General features: G+C 34.0%; 1 protein-coding gene across 1 annotated transcript; it reads right to left on the bottom strand.

Moving 5' to 3' along the window:
* Positions 1–18440: 18440 nt before the first annotated feature.
* Positions 18441–19702, bottom strand: LOC131859494 (uncharacterized). Its single transcript, XM_059213301.1, has 3 exons — positions 19471–19702; positions 19228–19319; positions 18441–18876 (listed from the first exon to the last, which is right to left on the bottom strand). The coding sequence occupies exons 1-3, from the start codon at positions 19598–19600 to the stop codon at positions 18730–18732; spliced, it is 369 nt and encodes a 122-aa protein (XP_059069284.1). The 5' UTR covers positions 19601–19702; the 3' UTR covers positions 18441–18729.
* Between the last annotated feature and the right edge of the window lie 392 nt (positions 19703–20094).

Here is a 20094-nt window from a genome sequence, read left to right as displayed (position 1 = left end):
AGGAATTAAAACTAATTGATGAGGCCTTAGTGGAAGACGGTAAAATTTATGTATTGTCTAATTTTGACCAGCTTTGCTACTGAGATAGACAAGAACATAGATAATTGTAGAGGACAATTAGCTTATATTTCTCAGTCTTATGATCCTACAGCTAACTTAACCGACAGTATTGAAGAAAACTTGTTTAATATCACCGAGTAGATTAGGAATTTTGAGAAGGAGAAGGAGAAGTAGAGGATGACCAGGTGTACAGGTGAACTCTGGAACCTAATTGGTACCCAGTTGGACACCTTAGTGTATTATAAGATGAACTGCATTCAAAACATGTCTCTGGAGACTTCTACTAAGATTGCAACTATAGAATTTTATGCTTATGTTTTAAATTGTTTTGTTTCAATTTTGGAGAAGTTGTGAGCAAGATGGAACACATATCTTGGGTTCCTTAAGATGGCATATGTAGATATACTGAAACATGTATAGATTTAATCATCCGATGAATGTGCATATATGTACAAGAAATTTTTATGCACACCCTATCTTTGGCATTGCTATTAAATGGGGAGAGATGAGGTGAAAAATGTATAGATTGATTGTATGTATGGAGTGTGCTATTCGGTGTAATACATATTTTTGGATTGTTGATGTAAGGGGGAGCCTTATAATTCTTTTATTCCTTAATTTTTTTTTTCTTTCATCTGGTGTAGAGGTTTCAACACTTAACCATTTTTCACAAGTGTTGCCATCAATACCAAATGGGGAGATTGCTGGCAATTGGCACTCATCCGGTGATTTCAGGTGACTTCCGATAGTTTCTTATTTGTTTAGGGTTGTCATTGATGGAAAATATTCTTGGTGATTCAATCCAGCAGTGGTGATTCATCTTTTCAGGAAGATGGAGGTAACTGGTAGGCAATTAACCGGTATAACAAGGTATTTTGGTAATGTTTTGATCAGGAATGATTTTCGATGATTATGGTGTTTTTGGTGATTGTTTTTGTGATCTCAATGATTAGGAAGACCCTTAGGAAGTGTATGATCATAATATTTTTTTTCATCTTATCAACATCAAGGTGTCAATCACTAGCCATGGCTCTTTATAGCATCACCAAATTGAGGGCACATAACTATTTCTCCCAAAATAGGAACCTCAAATTAAAGGGTGACTATTCCAAGTATTGTAAATAGCTAGGAGAACTCTCCAACCTCAATAAGAAGTAAGTGAATAAAAGTAGCACCAATTCACTTAGTGCTTAACTACCTTTTAAAATTCCTTCTTAAAAATTAAATGTTCTCATATTCTTGTCTTTACTTTTAAAATCAAAACTTGTCACATTCTTCATTGCATATCAAACCCCCCTTGCTTGTCGATATTGTTTGTGAAAAATAAAATTTTGTTCACCTTAGAGTTAGTTAAAAAACCACATCAAACATCTACCAATATTGTGTTCCTTGTCATGTCGGGGCTTAGATGGAGTTCTAAAACCAAGGAAAAATATCTCTAGGAAAACAAATTGAAAAAATAAATCTTAAAATATTCTAAATGTAAAATTGTTAAATAGTTAGAATTTTAAGAGAAGACTTGTTAGAATTTTAAGAGAAGGCTTGACATTATTGTGTTGATTTTTAGATCAACATAAAATAATTTATAAAATTGATAGGGAGTATGCTTAATATTTTAGTTGTTTTGTATCTTTTACAAATATCACATGTTGAAAATGACATGCATTTCTACCCTTTGGATTGGATGCCTAAGAAAACACAATCCTAAGAATTGGTATTTTGGAAAGTAGATTATAATGTGAGCATGTTATAACACATTCAAACTTTGTGAGCCATAAAAGTAAAATAAAGGGTCATAAAATATGAGCATTTTCTAAAGTGCTCATATTTTTTGAGCATTCTTTTGGCTTTTATGGCTTACAAAATGTGAGAATGTTATATAATGCTATCAAATTATAATGTACATATGTTACAATGTCAGCATAATATAAAATACTTAGTGTTATATGTTGTAATTTTGGCTATGTTTTTGTCCCTTATCTTTATGCATGCATCTTGGTGTGCATTCTAAAAATGATGATAGGATGACTCATTTATAGATTTTGGGGGGTTCATATTTTTTTAATCTAAGTAGGAATCATTGAATTGAGCTTAAGTAAGAATAAATAAGTCTTTCATTAATTTTTTTTAGCTAAAAGATGGTGGCTCATATAAGCTCTCCTAATGGCACAACATGTGTCCTATATCTCAAGGAACATGAGCTTAGGTAGGAAGGAAGAGGTGGTTTCAACTCAATTGGAATTCAGATTTGAAAGCTATGGAAGATTTTAATTTTTGGAGTAATAACCTGGGAAACGATAACATGGTTGGACATGTGTGAAATATGCTTATAGGGAAATATAGAGACACATGAAAGAGGAAGAGGAAATTTAAGGATAAGAAATGGGTCCTAGAAATAGAGAAAGACACATAAAAAGGGGAAAATAATAAGGGGAGAAGGAAGGTCGGTGGGAAAGGGGTCAAAAGGAATAGATTAGGGGGGAAAAGGTGGGCACAAAATAGGTAAAAAAAATAAAAAAGGCATAAAAATTTATGTTCATATAGTATTCAAAGAAAGTGTAATATCTTAATTTCAATTTCAAATTCAACTAAACCAACCTTACAAAAGATTCTTATTTTGTCAAATTCATCATGACATAATATCCATTTTATTTACATGTTCTATGTTTATGATTAATTAAGTTGCTTCAATAAAAATAAATAATCTATCATAATCACCAAAAATTCATATAACAACATAATATTTTATATCCAATCTATTTATATCCCAAACAAAAATCAAAAGATAATTATATAATTATATTCAATTTGACTAAACTACTTAGAAAAGATATTAACACATTTCATTAAAATAAAGATTTTTTTTTCTTATAGATGGCGATAGAATTTATACCTTATTGGTTACATTTTGAATGCCTTTAAAGCATGCGATAGACTAATTACATTTATACCAAACTCTGACCGACATGATTGTACGTTGATAGATAGGTTTTTAATAAATAAACCACATCATGCATGCAAACTTCTTACCATTATTGTAAAACGACAAAAACAACATGTTTTATATGGGACAAAGTGGAGGATTTTCTACAATATTGTCTATGCAGCCATCACCCTGCACATTTCTATTCTGATTTTTATTTAATTAATAAATACGGTCAAATGTGAAGACTGATGACTTCTGAGAAACATAATGGTATTCCTTCTACAATTTCTCCTTATTTTCTCGAAAAGACTGATGACTAATGATACAAATTCTTTCTTTCCACTTTTCTTTGGAGGTAGTTCATCTACTCAATTCAATTTAAGTTGATGAGAGCTGGTCTTCAGCTGTGTTACTATAACTCTAGCCTTACTTTTAATTGTAGCTTCAAATTAGATTTTTCACCGTGCTACCACATGGTATTAAATTATTTGACATATTGTATTTATTTCTGTCATTCTATTTTGTCTAACATCATTTTTCTATTTCAATCTAAATGTTAAGACATTTATAACAATTAATGTTTCATTTATTCATCTGCTTGTTATTTTATTGAAAACAAATAAAATTAATTCATATCTTCATTTTCGAAACGATTTTGCTAATTCTTAGAATTTTGGTGGTTGCTTGTGGATGCAGGCTGCTATTGCGAGTGTGAAGGGTCCACAAAATCCAGGAATAAGTAAAGGACCTCCTCCATAGCATGATAATCAACCAGTCAAGGCTCCAGAAAAACCAAGCAAGGATACAGTGTTTGATCCAAAGAACCGTAATGAAAAACCAAGCAAAAAATAACTAAAGGACCGACACAAATGTATGCATAGATTAGTAATAATGTAGTAAAAGTAGCGTTAATTTTCTCTATGCACGCTTGTCAGACTGTTTGTCAGAAAGTTTGTCTTGATTGTTCAGCCAAATGGAAAACAAACCTCGTGATTGTAAATGTTGCATTAAATTCGTATACCTATGTAGTTATTGTAGACGATATTGCAAAATATATAATTACTATATTTAACTGTAGTTTTTGTTCAATATATATCCGTATTATGCTTTTAAGTTATTTCAACCGAGTGAAATTATTGTATTGTGCACGACACATCTTTCTTTTCTTTTTCTCTTTTATTGAACCAAGTAGAATACGAGTCTTATATAAAAAAAAGGGATAATGAGCAGTACAAATTGAATAGGAGAAAATGAAAGAAAAATCTCAGATCAGCATCCAAACCGATTATAAAAACAACACAAATATCTATCACAGCTAGCAAAACCTACTCAAACAGCCAAAAACAACGCAAATATCTATCACGATTGGCAAAACCTACTCAAACAACCAAAAGAGTTACAACACAGCTAAACAGTGGCTGAATTGGAGCCTTTATAACATGTATAATAGGTCAGATGGCACAAAGTGACATGAGAAAAGACTAAACATAGGTACAATGTCACATCTTGAATTCCATGGAATTCACAGAATAGCCTCTTTAGGGATTTTCTCAGTATAAAGGAAAATTAGAATTAGACGCAATAATTATGGCCATAATAGATTAGAAGATACAAAATAATATTTTCTATTTTTATTAGTTGTTGCCTCCTCTAGATTATTCATGCATCTGTTGCATGCAATTTTTCAGTGACAAGTCAATCAGGATACAGGAAAAAATAAAATATTGTTACAATTTTATAATTGAAAATCATTTTTCCTGATTTAATAATTTTAAAAATATTATTTGTTTCTTTATTGGTTTATTTTGGAAATAGTCACTTGTGAAATTAGATTTTTCCTTTTTTTTTTTTTCAATGATACTGATATTTTGGAAGCCATTGTATTTATTAAATATTAAATGTGGTTTAAAATCCATAAGATATTCCAACAAAATAAATCCTCTTATGTCACGAGTTTCATCCGACAAGATATAGAATAAGAAAATCTATAAAAATCTAGAGAAACCTTATGTCATTGAGTACCCAAAAGTAAATATTAATTTTTTGTCTCTCAAATAATAATTGAAGATGCTACAATATTAAAATCTCAATATCAAAAAAATTGCAATAACTGCAAAGATTGAAAACTGCAGAAAACTGAACCTACAAAGATTGGGAAGACTCCACAAATTGCATAGTATTCATTTTACAAAAAGTATGATTCATGTATGCTTTTTGTTGTTGGATCTACTAATACTTCTAATTTTTTTATGTTCTATTTTTGTGTGCTTGAAATTGCTTCATTTGTAGAAGATTTTAAAATATATATACTAGCAATCACATCATGATGTGCAATGGGTGTGCTAAAGAGGTGTAAAAGATCGGTTAAGAAGAAAAAAAGTCTAATTTTTAAATAAATGTTTGCTAACATGGGGTATATAGGGGTAAAGAGAGATATGGGGATCGGGAGAGGTAGAGATATATGGGTAGACAAGGATGGAAGAAGGAATATGGAGAGAGAGAGATAGAGAAGAAGATAGAGCAAGAGAGACAAAGGGAGAAAAACAAATAGGATGATAGAGACAAGTAGAGGGATCAATACAGATAAAGAGAGATAGGTAGATAGAGATGAAGAGGTAGAAAAATATACATGAAGAGGGAGATATATAGATATATATAGATGGTGAGATATAATGATAAAGAGATGGAGCTACAAGTAGATATAAAGAGGGAGAGAGTGAGAGAGATAAAGAGAAGTAGAGATAGAAATAGACATGGAGAGATAAAGAGAGGGAAAGAAAAAGAGGGAGAGATAAAGAAATCTGGGAAGAGAAAGAGAGAGATAGTGATATATAGTAAGAGAATGGAAAAGAGTGGTAGAGATATATATTAGATAGGGGAATAGTGAGTGAGGGAGATATGGGGAGAGATTGAGATAGTAGAGAGAGACAGAGATAGAGACAGAGACAGAGACAGATGCAGAGAGAGAGAGAGAGAGAGAGAGAGAGAGAGAGAGAGAGAGAGAGGTTAAAATTGTAAGGTGGCCCTTAATGTCATCTACAAATCTTGGTTACAATGTAGAGGTCCATTAATGTGGTCTACATGAGGTCAAATAGATATAAATCTAGAGAGATAAAGATAAAGAGGCAAACAAATATAAAATATAGAGGTATGGGAAGAGGGATGTATGGAAGAAAAAATGGAGAGATAGCGATAGAGCGGCAAATAGATATAAATATAGAGGTATAGGAAGAGAGACATGGAGAGAGATGGACTGATAGAGAGAGGGGAACATGTCTTGAGATATAGGTGGATAGAGGGAGATAGAGGGAGAGAAATAGAGAGATAGAGAGATATAGAGAAAGAGGGATATATATATATATATATATATATATGGTGTGATGGAGCAATAAATATATGGAGAAATAATGAGATATAGTGAGAGGGGGAGATACAAAGAGAGGTAAAGTGACAAACAAACATAAATAAGTAGGAGCTAATTGGAGGAGGTGGAGAGAGGGAGAGATAGAGATATATGGGAAGATAAAGAGAGATAAAGATAGAGATATAGGAGAAGATAAAGGGAGAGAGAGGTAGAGCTAGAAAGATGGGAGGGAGGGTAGGCAGGGAGGGAGATAGAGATGGGTAAAGATAGAGAGATGGAGGGAGAGAAAAGGGAGTGATAAGTAGAGGAGGGAGATAGAGAAGGGGGTAGAGAGAGAGAGAGAGAGGACAATATAAAGACATTAGAGAGGGAGATATAGAGAATTAAAAAAATTATATCTTTATATATCTTCCTGTCTCTATCTTTCTACTTATCCATCTCTCTTTATCTCCTTCCATCTCTTTGCACCTCTCTCTTTCTCCCCATCTCTATCTCTGTCACATGCATATGCACATTCCCGTTTTACCCATCCCTATATCTATTTATATATCTCTCCTAGTCTCTCACACAGATACACCCCATCTCTCTCTCTCTCTCTCTCTCTCTCTCTCTCTCTCTCTCTCTCTCTCTCTCCTCCCCCATCACTTCTTGTTTCTATCCCCCTGTCCCCCTCTCTCCCCATCACCTTCTATTTCTATATCTATCGGCTTGTCTCTCTATTTATTTATTTTAATATATATCGCTATCACTCCCCATATCTCTCTCACTCATATACACACACTCCATGTTTCTCCCTTATTATCTCAATCTCTCTATCATTCTCACTTTATATCTATCTCTCTCTCTCTCTCTCTATTACTTATCTCTATCACCTTTCTCTATCACTCTTTCCCCCTCTATCTCTATCTCCCTATCTCTCCCTCTATCTCTCTCTTATTCACTCTATCTCTCATACTTTATATCTTTATCTCTTTATTACTCTTTATCCTCTTCTCACTCTTCTCTATCTCTATCTCTCTCCTCCCTATACCCCAAACTATCTATATTATCTTTTCCTCTCTCTCTCTCTCACTATCTTATTCACTTCATCCGTCTCTTTGGACTCTCTCTGTATCTCTTTATGTCTATATCTTTTTCTATCTTTATCACTTTATCTCTTTATTTCTTTCGCTATCCCTCTCTATCTCTATATCACCCTCTATCTATATCTCTCCCTCTCTATATATTGAACTATCTCCCCCTCTTCTTCTTTGTCTCCTTACTCTCCCTATCTCTCCCCCCATCTCTCTATCTCGACCCTCTTCCGCTCTTTCCCTCTCCATTTATCCTCCCATATATCTCCATCTCTCTCTTTCTCTTCACATATATCTCCACCTCCCCCTCTCTATCTCCTTTGATTTATCTTTCTCTCTCTCTTCTCTATTTCTCTACCTCTACTTCTCTCTCTTTGTATCTCTATCTATCTTTGCATCTCTCTCTCTCTCCCCCTCACCCTTTCTATATATCTTTATATATCTTTGTCTCTCTATCACTCTATCTCACCAAATCTATATTTCTCTATCTCTTCCTTTGATTTTATATGTGTCCTTCTCTCTCCCTCTACCTTCATCTCTCCCTCTATATTCCTCTATCTCATTATATCTCTAAACATATCTCCCTCTATCTATTTGTCTTTCTCCCTCCCTCTCCCTCTCCCTCTTCCTTTAACTCTACACATATATTTCTTAGTTTTTCTATATCTCTCAATATTTCTTCTTCCATTTCTCCCTCTATCTCTATATCTCTCCCTCTTTGTACCTCTCTATATATCAATTCATATCTTTATCTTAATATTTCTATCTCTCACTCTATCATTGTCTCCTTCTCTCTCCCTCTATATATAATTTATCTCTTCCATATATATATGTATCCCTCTCTCCTCCTTTATCTCTTTCTCTCCTCCTTCCATATCCCTCTCCTTCTTCATCTCCATCTCTATCTCCATCTCCATGTATATCTCTATCTTCCTCTCTATATCTCTCCCCTTAACCTCTCTCTCTCTCATTCTTCCTCATCTATCTCTCCTCCCTCCCTATCACAAACATAGCATGAAACTTTTGGTAATGAAGCCTTATTATCTTCTTGATTCAAAGGTTTTTTCAATCATGTTTGGATCCTTAATTGCATGCATAGTTAATTTTAAGCTATAAATTCTCCATTTAGGCCTTTGTTAACAATAACATTTGCCAAATGGTGTACCATTTGAACTCATGTATTGCACAAATGCATGTAACTAATAATCTTTTTTCCTTAATCAACCTTTCACACCTCTTGAGTGTACCAGCTGCACACCAAGGTATGATTATTATTTTAAAGATTATGTTCTAAAAAAATAATTTTCTTTTAATAAAGTTAATTAAAGTAATTTTAAGTATATTTTTTTATAATAAAGATAAATTTTGTGTTATAATGTTATATATTATGGAGTATATAATTGTATATTACACACATTGTAATGTATTAATTATCAATTAATGCATAGTGATGAATAGAAGATTTCTATTGATTAATAAAGAAAAATGCTATGTAATTTCAATCATCATCATAAGCATTAGGAGTGTGAAGAGGAGCAGAGGGAGCTAGGATTTCTAAGAAGGTTGTTGATGTAGGGGATGATGGGGAGGAAGATGGAGAGGGTGCCCTGGCTAGGTTTTTAGGTTAGGGTGGTTTCTTTTTTTGGCTTGTCACGAAGCTTGTCTTCTATACTTGTCTGCAGTTGTCCAGGCTAGGGTTATGTCAAGGTTTGATTCCTTTTTGTTGTAGGTTTGGTTAGATGGGTTGCTGCTCATTTTTCCCATTGAGCATTTATGAGTGGTGCTTGTTCGTTGCTCCCTTCTACTTTGTCTTTGGTCCAGAGCATCTTTTTCTTGGCTACGTTCTAGCTCACATGGGGTATAGAGGCTTCAAGGTATGGGCACACATGTGCCTTTCTCAGACAATATTTTGTTCACTTTCTCTTTCCCTTGCCATTGTGACATGGAGGCCCTCTTCTCTCCTGGGTTTGTCTGTGGAAGGTGTTTTCTCATGGCGGACGATGCTAATCCACTACCCGCTCTACCATTGGGATGAGGTGTTTTTCTTTTGGCCTTTTCATGGGTCCCCTAGCTCATCCTCTACGATGGTTGATTGGAGTTGTGGTGGGTTTGTGGATTGGGTGTGTAGCTACCTTCCTCAGTGGGATTTGTTTCACTATGTGGTAGTTACTTCCCTTGTTTTTGTGTCTCGAAGAAGATTTTCTCTTTCCTTGGCTTCGAGTTTGTGCTTTTCTAGCATTTTTTCTCTTTCTCGTGTTGTTTGCCTCTCTAGTTTGCCGCAATGGAGGTGGGATTCTATGCAATTCAGGGTTTTTCTCTCGGGGTTTGTGGGTTTTCTGGGTTTGGGGCTTGTTTTTTCTTGGGGTGGTTTGGGGTGGTTTGGGGTTTTGGGCATTTGTGGGCTTAGTTTTTTCCTAAGGCTATTATTTTTCCTTTTGTTGCTAGTTTGTTGCTACAGGTGGTTGGTTGGATGAGGGGGAGTGATAACGGTCAGTTATTCTAGGAGCGCTCAACCAAAGTAGGCATTGCTCCCTTCCTACCTATTGCTATGTTTTTTCTAGACTCTTATCTGAAGTGATCAATCCTTCCTCCAGCCTTTTCTTTTTCCCCCATTGGTCCTCACCCTCTCATGTTACCTATCGTAGGTGCCATGTACTCTATAAATGGTGGGGTTTTGGTTTTTAGTTCTACGAATAATAGGCGTATAGAGGAAGCCCTTGTTGTGTTTCTTGTAGAGATCTTCACCAACAGAAGGTTAAGGGATGCCTTTGAAAACCCTATAGATTGTTTTATTCTAGTCTATTCTTTAGCGAAACATGGTGAGTTTAGCTACAAGATTGTGGGATGAATTTAAAAATCCACAGTGTGTTGTTTGTTTCCCTAGCTTTGTTGTTGCAAGCATAAGGGTTTGTCAAAAAAATGGTTTAAGGTGCTCCTAAGTCCCTATGTTTTTTATTGGTTAGTTTTGGTTTTTCAGGAACCTTGTTCTTTCTGATTTTGTGCTCTACCCAAAAGTGTGTTTCAAAAAGGGCTCACCTTGTTTAGTTTTTGTTCTTCCTAGTGGTCTCATTGCTTGTGATTTACCCCTTGTGTGCTTTCTCAACAGTTATGTATCGGGTCTGGGCCTATCATGTCTTTTTCTAATTAAAACAAAGAAAAAAGGTTATGTTTATACAATTGTTATGAATAGGTTGATTATAGGCGAGTCACTTGTTTCAAATCCCAGATACATGAATTCTTGCAAATATGTTTGTGTCAAAAATCACATTTTCTATTCATGAAAAGGTCACATTGTGAGTTTCATTGACATCATTTGAAGGTTGAAGGAAGGATTTTGTGAAGGCAATTAGAACTACACCGGTATTGAATCCAACATAATAAGATGCTATTTTGAGCAGTACATTATCATTGGATTTAACCATTCAATTGTAGTTAGTGTGACTCTCATTTTGTGATTAAGCAGTGAGCTCTAGGCAGCTGGCCTTTCTGCATGTGCAGAATCCATATTGTAAACACATACTATCTACAGTAGTATCATTTGATTGTGGGTAAGGCTTCCCACCGTGGTTTTTCCCCTTATAGGGTTTCCACATACAAATAATTGTGTTATGTGTTGTGGATGTTATTGTCTTTCTATTTCATGCATTAATCTTTACCGGTACTGCAATTAACTGTTAAGATTGTCTATTGGCATAAAGTTTGGTTTACGGTATCAAGCATTAAGTTTTGGTTAAGTTAATTTTGGTTGAATTTATTGGACAACTGATTCACCCCCACCCCTCTTCTCAATTGTCTCTGGGACCTAACAATAAGTGTTGAATGAGGATGCAAATGAAGTATTAGAGGCTAAATAGAAATTCCTACTAGTGGAAGAGCTAAAGTATAATACAATGGCTTCCTACAAAATATTTGAATTCTAGGTAACATTGCATGGATAACTAATGTGTGTGAGAGATCCTCAACAATGAAGAAATGAGTCCCATTTATAGAGGAAACATGAAAATCAAGGGTTGAGAATGATTTAATTGAGGAAGGGTTAGGATTGCCTAAGGAAGTGGTGATCCTCAATCCATGTGATCCTCTTTAAGAAAATCTCATGTTTACAAGTATCAACAAGGGAAGGTTTGAGAGGAGAGGGACAAAACATTAAATGATTGAAGAGACATGATGGTTACTATGGGTGGTTAAGTTAAGGTTATGTTCATGGATAAAGCTTTTATCCAAGGGGTAAAGGAATGTGCAAGGGTTAAAGGGTTCGATTGGTCAAATCCTATAAGGTTTGAGGGGACTTGAGGGCTACCATGGATGATTAGGTTAAGGGATAAGCCTTTAACCAAGGGTTGCAGAAATGTGCAAGGGTTAAAGGTGAGTTAGGTTGGTCAAAGACCCATGTGGGTTAACTTGTTGAAGGGAGAAGGCCTTTAAAGCTTTGTAAGAGCCTTAGATATTTTTGAAGTGGGTGAGGGATTTAGGAATTTAAATAAATAAGTGTGAGGGATGGACTTTTAAGAATTTAAATAAATATTGATTTATTTAAACTTGAAAGATAGGATTTAAATCAATGTTAATTTATTTAAATGCAAGAGGGGGGTTAGTTAAACAAATATGCTTTATTTATTTAATTAATTGTTTGAACTCAGTTAAGTGAATTAAATCAAATAGATTAAATAATTTATTTAAATAATTGGAGAAGAGGATTAAGATGAATTAATTAAATATTTAATTACTTATTGATCAATGGTCAAATAATCAAATAAATACTAAGTATTCATTTGATTAAGTGGATAGATTTGGGTGTCTACATCCGCAAATGAAAAATGTTATGCTCCTTTCTAGCACTTGTGTGCTCTGATACCATGTAAAATTTTAACTAAATCTATGAAACACAATATGGATTTAGCTAAAAAGAAAAGGATATAACTTGTAGATGACACATAACATACTCATTATTGTTCAAAAACACATATGAACAATAGAACTTGTAGATGAAAAGAATTGGTTCTTTTTTTACATCTATGATGACACATAACATACTCATTATTGTTTTTAGATTCTATGTTCACTAAGTTTACATCCCTTATCTCCTAAAAACATATCAAAACTAATTTATGTATTTTCTCGCACACCATATTTTTGGAGAGTTCAACAACTTTTTGTCAATCCTAACTAATATTCTTCCAAGTTTTTATTTTTTTCTAATATTCTCTAACATTTTCCTTTTCCTTGCTTATTACCAAACTCATGTAGATGTGGTATCCAAAGCACCCTAAATGTTCTAAACAATCAATTTTATCAAGCTCTCCCCCAATGGTGCAGGAGCACCTAGCCTTTGAAATGCCTCATAAAGGTTAATTTGTATTTTTCCTACTTTTGTAATGTTTTCCATGTTATGTAAGGTCCTAAGAACCATGGGAATCAAAACAACTCATTTTGTAAGGCTTTAAGAGCCATTTTGTCCAAATAGACCTATAAGGTCTTGACAGAGTCGAAAGTGGTCAAAGGGTGAAAGTGTCCAAAAAAGGGTTGGAAATGTTGTAACAAGACTTATTTAGTCCATTTTATGGTGTTTGAGGTTTCCAATAATGGTTTTACAAGGTTTGGTATTATTTTGTCAAAAAATGCAAAAGTTGCAATATTACAACATTGAAAAAACAAGTGCAAAAATGATGCAAAAGGGAAAAAGTTTAGTCCTTAGGTAAATAGAACAGTTAGAGGGAGTTTAAAATGGTTTTATAAAACCAATGAATGGTTGAGCAGTTTGGAGGGGATTTGACAAAGGTTATGCATCAAACTCTCAAACTATCATAAGGAATCTGTCACTGTCACAAAGCCATGGAGGCTCACATTTGGTGTAATTTTGATATAAAAATGTTTTTAAATGATATGTTAATGAAATATATTTTAGATGAATCCTTTGTTATGCATTTTTGTGGAGTATTTGGCAAGATATGTTTGTTTTCCCAAAAATTGTCAAAACCCTGCCTAGTGTTCGTAGTCTTGGGAAAAATGCCATAACTCCCTTTTTAATTGTTGGATCTTCATAAAAATTTCAAGGAAAGTAAATAACTATCTTATCTACAACCTCATCAAAGAGATTTTTTTATTATGGTTTTTCAAAAATTATGGATGACTATTTTCCTATCTTAGATTGAAAAAACAAACCAAGTTAGACCTAATTGCAAAAGTAAGTCATGGTTTTAGAGGTTTGGTTCAAAATAACCCTACCTAAGTTTTGGATATGTTTTAAAGAAGCCAAATGAGTACTCAAATATGTTTTTATTGTTGGTATATCAGGTTTTATCTAAAAGTTGTGAAGGATTGTTCCTATTCGAAGGGCTACTAGATTCTAGGCTTACTTGTGTGGACAAGATACAAGTTGAGATATCTTGAAGCTTTGGAGGGTGTTGATGGTTAATTTATGTTATCTTAGATCGATTTAGAATGTTTCCAATTTCAAACCAATGTTGTGAATTCCTTAACCAAAATTGGTGTTTGTAGCCATTGAAGCATAGTGTCATTGTGAAGGAACCTTTAATTTATAGAAGATAAGAATGGAATGTTGATTATGAACTTAAACCCCACCTCTGAATCACCCAATAACGCCAAATTTTGTGACCACATGATCTAATATTTTATGCCCATGGCTGAAACCTAAAAGTACCTTAGCCCATTTCTTTTTCTTATCAACCAAAAAACTGTATAATCATGATTCACAACGGTCCTGGATAGCTCAATACAATCAGGGAAATACTGAAATTCAGGAGTTCTATGTCAACAATAGGTTATCTTGCTAGATTTTAAGATAATATGCATCCATGGGAACTAGTATGATCTAATTTTCTACTTTTAAAGGTTGTATGAGAGTCGGTAATGGAGAGTTAAAAGCTACAAGTATCAAAAGATGAGTACTTTTTATTTTATTTTCAGCCAAAGACTTCGAGAATCAAAACATGTTCGAGATAATGATAGCAATCTATCAACCAATACAATATATGAGAAAAAAAAATGTGTCATCGTAGGGTGTGTTGCTACTTACCTTACTTGATTCCCCGTGTAGATACATTTCTTTGAGGCAAAGAGATTGACAACACTTAAGTAATGCATAGTGAGGGCACTGAACTCTTTAATCTCTATTTAAGTAAGACTCACTTAGGTCACAATAGTCATCAAAGAGGACATGAAACATTATAATTAAAAACATTATATTACACGTTTTGTACGCTTAAAATAATTTACATGCTTTGCATCCTAAAGTCTATGCAACAAGCCTACAACACCTCATATTAGCCTTTCTTTAGTAGCAAACCAAATAACGTCTATGTGATAGGATAAAATCATGACTAGCTTTAATAGCAACATGATCAAGATGACTTGAAGATTAGTTACCTAATCAATTGCAAATGGAATAAAACACTTAAGACTAGTTTTGTCCCCAAACAAGTGAAGGCATGATAATGTAAATGAAAGAGTGTCCTACAATATAATTAAATCTCATATTGTATAGACTACCTTTAAGTACAGAAATGAATGCTTTTTACTTTCCATCCATTCTGGTTCTTATCTATTTCCTTTTTTGAAATCTTGTCGTCCTCATTATATATCGAAAGTTGTGTAGGTTCATATCATTTTAAAACATTGGCTAAAAATCTGTTTAATATTTTGTACGAAAAAGCTGTCGTGAAAATCGTCTAATCACGATGAGACAACAATCTTGGTGAACCGGGTGTGAAAGGATTTTGAAGTACCATAGACCAGTTTTGAGTGGACGGTGCATTAATCTTTCCTAGAGCTTTCAATTCTTTTCAAGTACTAAATAAATACGGTTCAAATGTCTGGATAGACATTCTGAATATACGATTGATGTATTCGCTGAAGAGAATAATACAGACGTATACTGAACAACAGCTCATGTTAAATGCAATAATTATATATTTTACAATATCATACAAAATAACAACATATAATAATAAAGCTATGAGATTTCCATAAATACACACAATCGAATTTAGAAAATTTCATTAGAAAACATATACGAATTTAATGAAACATTTACTATACTGCAGATCATTGTTTTAAACCCTTTTTTGGGGATTAATACAACAGATCTTTCTAAACATTGGCAAAAAATTGTGTTCTCATATCCCAAGACTTCAAAGAGTTCGGCAAGCAAGAAAATTGTGTTCTCATATCCTTAAATTTACTCGAGGTAAAAAGAACATACCATATGATAAATAATGCCTGCGATACCCTTGCTCTGCCCTCTATTACTGATCTGGACTCTCATCGATTCTTGACTTTCAAATGAAAATATGGCTCTCTCCTACCCAATGTTAAATGTTGCGCCATATATGATCTGACCTCCAATGATGACTCTATTGTTAACCATGTTAACATGCTGTGGTACTTAGATCTACCTGACAACTTTTGGTATAAGTGCTTTACTTGTCTATGGAAAAGCCCGGTTCCCCCTAAAATTCAATGTGTTAAGTGGTAGCTTATTATTGACACACTTCCATTAAGGAGAAATCCTCAGTACTCATATATGTTCCATTTGCAGATTACCTGAGACCGACAGACACATTTTTTTTGATTGCTCCTTCGCCAGGGAGGTTTGGTAAATGTTTGGTTTTTGCATTCCTAATCATGTGGATATTTTTAACATTATTACTGGTTATATTGATGGATTAAAAAAGGATGCTAATTTATTCTGTTTTATCTTATCTTCCTATATCCTTTGGTTCATTTAGAAGCTTCGAAATGAGGACAAATTTAATGGCAATGGTAGATGTCTTACTGAGTCTCTTCGTAGACTCACTTTTTTAAAAATTGCTTCGCAGGTTTGCTTTTTGATGAATGTCGAAAGGCATAAGTTCCTTCGATTTCTGCAAGATGGTCACGCCACTATGTTCATATATGAAATGAAGGATGACTACGAGTGGAGGAGGCCCACGAACAACCAATCTTCCTTTGAAGAGGCTCTAAAGACGCTGCAAAAAGAGATTAACAACAATAGGATGCCCGAGGTTGACCACATTGGCATGCCGACTCAGTTGGCATGCTGACTCAATTCCAAGATCGAACAAAGGTGATCTGGATAGAAGGGGCCCAAGGGTGGACCATTTGGGTCGATCCATTCGACCATATTCTGTAGTAGTGCTTTGGTTCTCCTTTGTTTTGTCCTTTTTTGACTTTGGACTGCTATCAGTAATGTATTCCAAATCCTCAGTGGTTTTGGTGGTTGAGGCGTAGCCTCCCCTATTTACAACTGGTTGTATTTTGTTTACTCTCGATCTTTAATACAATTTTTTTTTTAATGATTAAATATTGTTTCTTATGATTTCTTTGTTAAAGAAACACTAATTTTAAAATATATTAGATTTCTAAATATTAAAAATATATCTTAAAAAGAATATAAATTGATAATATTAAAAAAAATTTTAAAAAATTTATATCAAAATTTAATTTTTTTAAAGTAAAAACATAATAAATTATTAGATAATTAAATAAAAAACAAAACTAAATTTTAAACTTTAGTAATAATATTATATATAAATTAGATTTTACTATAATGCCACTAAATAATATAGAAGCTAGTCTATCGATGTCTCCTCACGTTTCTACTTGATCATAGGCCTGTAAATTCATTTATCATTTATTCCTCTTAATGGCTATATTTTACACAGGAAAACCGAGAACATTTGGAGTAATGATGAAGTAAATGGACCCTTTTCATTCATGCATTCATTTACTGATGGTAAGTTGGCCATACTTGGGCGAATGTGGAGCATCGTCGTACGACATATATTGGAAAAAATCATATCTCTCTTATCACACGCATAAAATGACAATCACATCCTTATCAGAGTTACCAGTCAATCAAAAGGACTAGATTGTGTGTTGGAAGTGGAAGGATTCAATAAATCCGCAAGCATGGAAAAAGAGAGACTTTATTGCAGGCAGTGCGGAAAAATGGTTCTCTAACAGGGGGGTAATGGATGGATCACAGTAACGTAAACCAAATTTTTTAAATAGCGTGCTCTCACTTAACATTCAAACATTATTGTCCACGATTCCATTTGGATTGTACGTGCCTTTACTCTTGAATTTACTAGTGAAGTTATAACTCTGAAATTTACTGGTGAAATCATTCCAATCACTTTGCAAGATCTGAAACATTATTGTCCACGATTCCATTTGGATTGTACGTGCCTTTACTCTTGAATTTACTAGTGAAGTTATTATAACTCTGAAATTTACTGATGAAATCATTCCAATCACTTTGCAAGATCTGAACCATTGATTTTAACAATTAGCTTGTCCATTCCATATTGTATACGCCTTCCGCATAAAAATCACTGACAAACAGATTTTGAGTTTGATCCCCAGCCAAATATATTGTCAGCCACTACCTAGATCTTCCATGGATGATATTAGATTTGAATTTAAGACATCTTATGCTAAAAATAAATGCACACATACATACTTGTATTTCCTACAACTTTGCTAAATCTGCATAGCACAATATACTTCTAAATTTTTTGTACGGCGACAACCTCGATTTTCACGCATCTATTCGCAGTTAAAATAGTTATTCTTCTTTTCAAATGGTGGGATGTATGCTCCCGTCAATTCTTAGCAGATCGTATCGTCTTCTTAGTTTCGGGCGACGACAAACAAAATTTGCATTTACTATTGTTAAATACTACACGCCTGGTAAGAGTTTATTTATTTGGAATCCTATATACTTTTTTGAAATCCCACTTCTGAGAGCTCATAGAAACCCTAAGCGACTAGTAAAATTTTGTGAAGTTTCTTAGGCGAAAATCGGAAAAAGATTTCAAACCAGACAAACATTATTCAGAGTTCGTCTTCTTCCCATTCCTTTTTTTCAGAGAGCAGTTAAGAAATCGTTGAAGATGATTATTCTATGTTTTTGATACGGCGTTGTTACGTACAATAATTCCAAATCATTGAATTAGCTTAAAGAGACTCATATGGACACTTATTGAACAGTAGCTCAGGTTAAATGCAATAGTTATATATCTTACAATATCGTTTTAAATAACAAGAACATATACGAATGTAATTCAACATTACAAGACTTGCTAAATATGTGGCAGAACAATCAAGACACATCATTCTGCACTTTACCAGAACATTGACTTATGATATCTTTGTAAGACTTAAAGCAGTTTGACAAGCATATGATCCTTAAGCAGAGCTAGAGAAAACTAACACAACCTACATTATAACTAACACCAAGTGCACTTATACTCTACTCTATGCATACATCGATGCTAAATCTTCTAGCTATCTTTTGCTTCTCGTTCTTCATGGAGATTCTTTGGATCAGATCCTGTATCCTTGGCTGGTTTTCCTGTACCCTTCTTGCTTCCTGGTTTATCATCATGGTGTGGACCAGATCCTGTATTTTTGCCTGGATTTGTTGGAGCCTAGACCCTCAAACAACCACCACAATCCAAGAATTAACGAAATAGTTTGTAAAATGATGAATTGTTTCTTTGTTCTTTTGAGAACACGTTTCTGTCACAGATTAAGCCCAAAAACACGCCGTAGAGAAGAAGTACAATTACAACCAAGAGCTTAAACAATCTGTGTGCTCTGACTTAGACTTTTACCTTAAATAAAATCGACAAACAATTAAAACACGTTATGCCCACATCAGTAACTAAAACACTAAAACTTCTGACTTGCAAGTGGTAGGCGGTCAATGGTTCAAAACTGTACAAACAATAAAGTAATCTGAAGTAGCTGTTCAATGTTGTGTAGAATGTAATACTTACAGATGAAAACATTTGAATGAGTCCTCCGGAGATAGGCTTTGGTGTCCTGGTGAAAATACTGGTAGCTTTCTCAACCATATTGCCATCTTCTCCTGAGAAAATACACCCAAATCCAAATAAGCGTAAATTAAAAGAACGAAGAAGAATGGTATAGGTAGAAAGAGAAATATTTATTCAAGATTTGACTAAGAAATTAAACTTTTTCTGAAGATTTCCTTGGCGCCTGGGTTTGAACAAGCTTACCAGTATGTCCGTTTGGAACATGGGGAAAGCCGCATTGAATAAAACCTACATTTCTCAGAGTAGTGGGATTGGAGAATTTGAGCCCCCGTACCCAGATGTTAGCCATGTTGAACCACTTTGTAGGAGTCATCGATAGTTCCACTTCTACTTATAATAGATATTTTCTCCTTCACTAGTGAGTTCAGTCCTTCCAAGAAATTGAAGAGAAATTGCAGAAGGAAAGCCAGTGAGTTTCGCAGAAGCCATCAGACTGCACATTTCCACATTTGACCGTAATAATAAAATAAATAAAAATGTGTGCAATAAATTCGTGGAAAGTCCTCCATTTTGTCCCATATAAGATAGAGCTTCTGCGTAATAACCTATTTTTGTCGTTTACGATGGTGGTAAGAAAAGTTTCAGTATTGAAATATCTTTAAAGAGATGCTCATTTTATCACTTCGTTTGTAGTTAAGTGGCGTGCATGATGGAAATTATTGCAAATCTTTCTACCAGGGTACAACTATTGTTGGCAGGAGTTTGGTCTACATGTTACAACTATTATATAGTATGCTTTAAAGGCATTCAAAATTTATAATTCTGTCGCTGTCTATAAAGTAAATTTTATTTAATATTAATGAAATT

This window comes from Cryptomeria japonica, chromosome 10 (assembly GCF_030272615.1).
Source record: "Cryptomeria japonica chromosome 10, Sugi_1.0, whole genome shotgun sequence".
In the NCBI taxonomy this organism is placed as follows: Eukaryota; Viridiplantae; Streptophyta; class Pinopsida; order Cupressales; family Cupressaceae; genus Cryptomeria; species Cryptomeria japonica.
The sequence above is the reverse complement of the archived record's forward strand: the minus strand, read 5'-3'. Positions and strand labels throughout refer to the sequence as shown.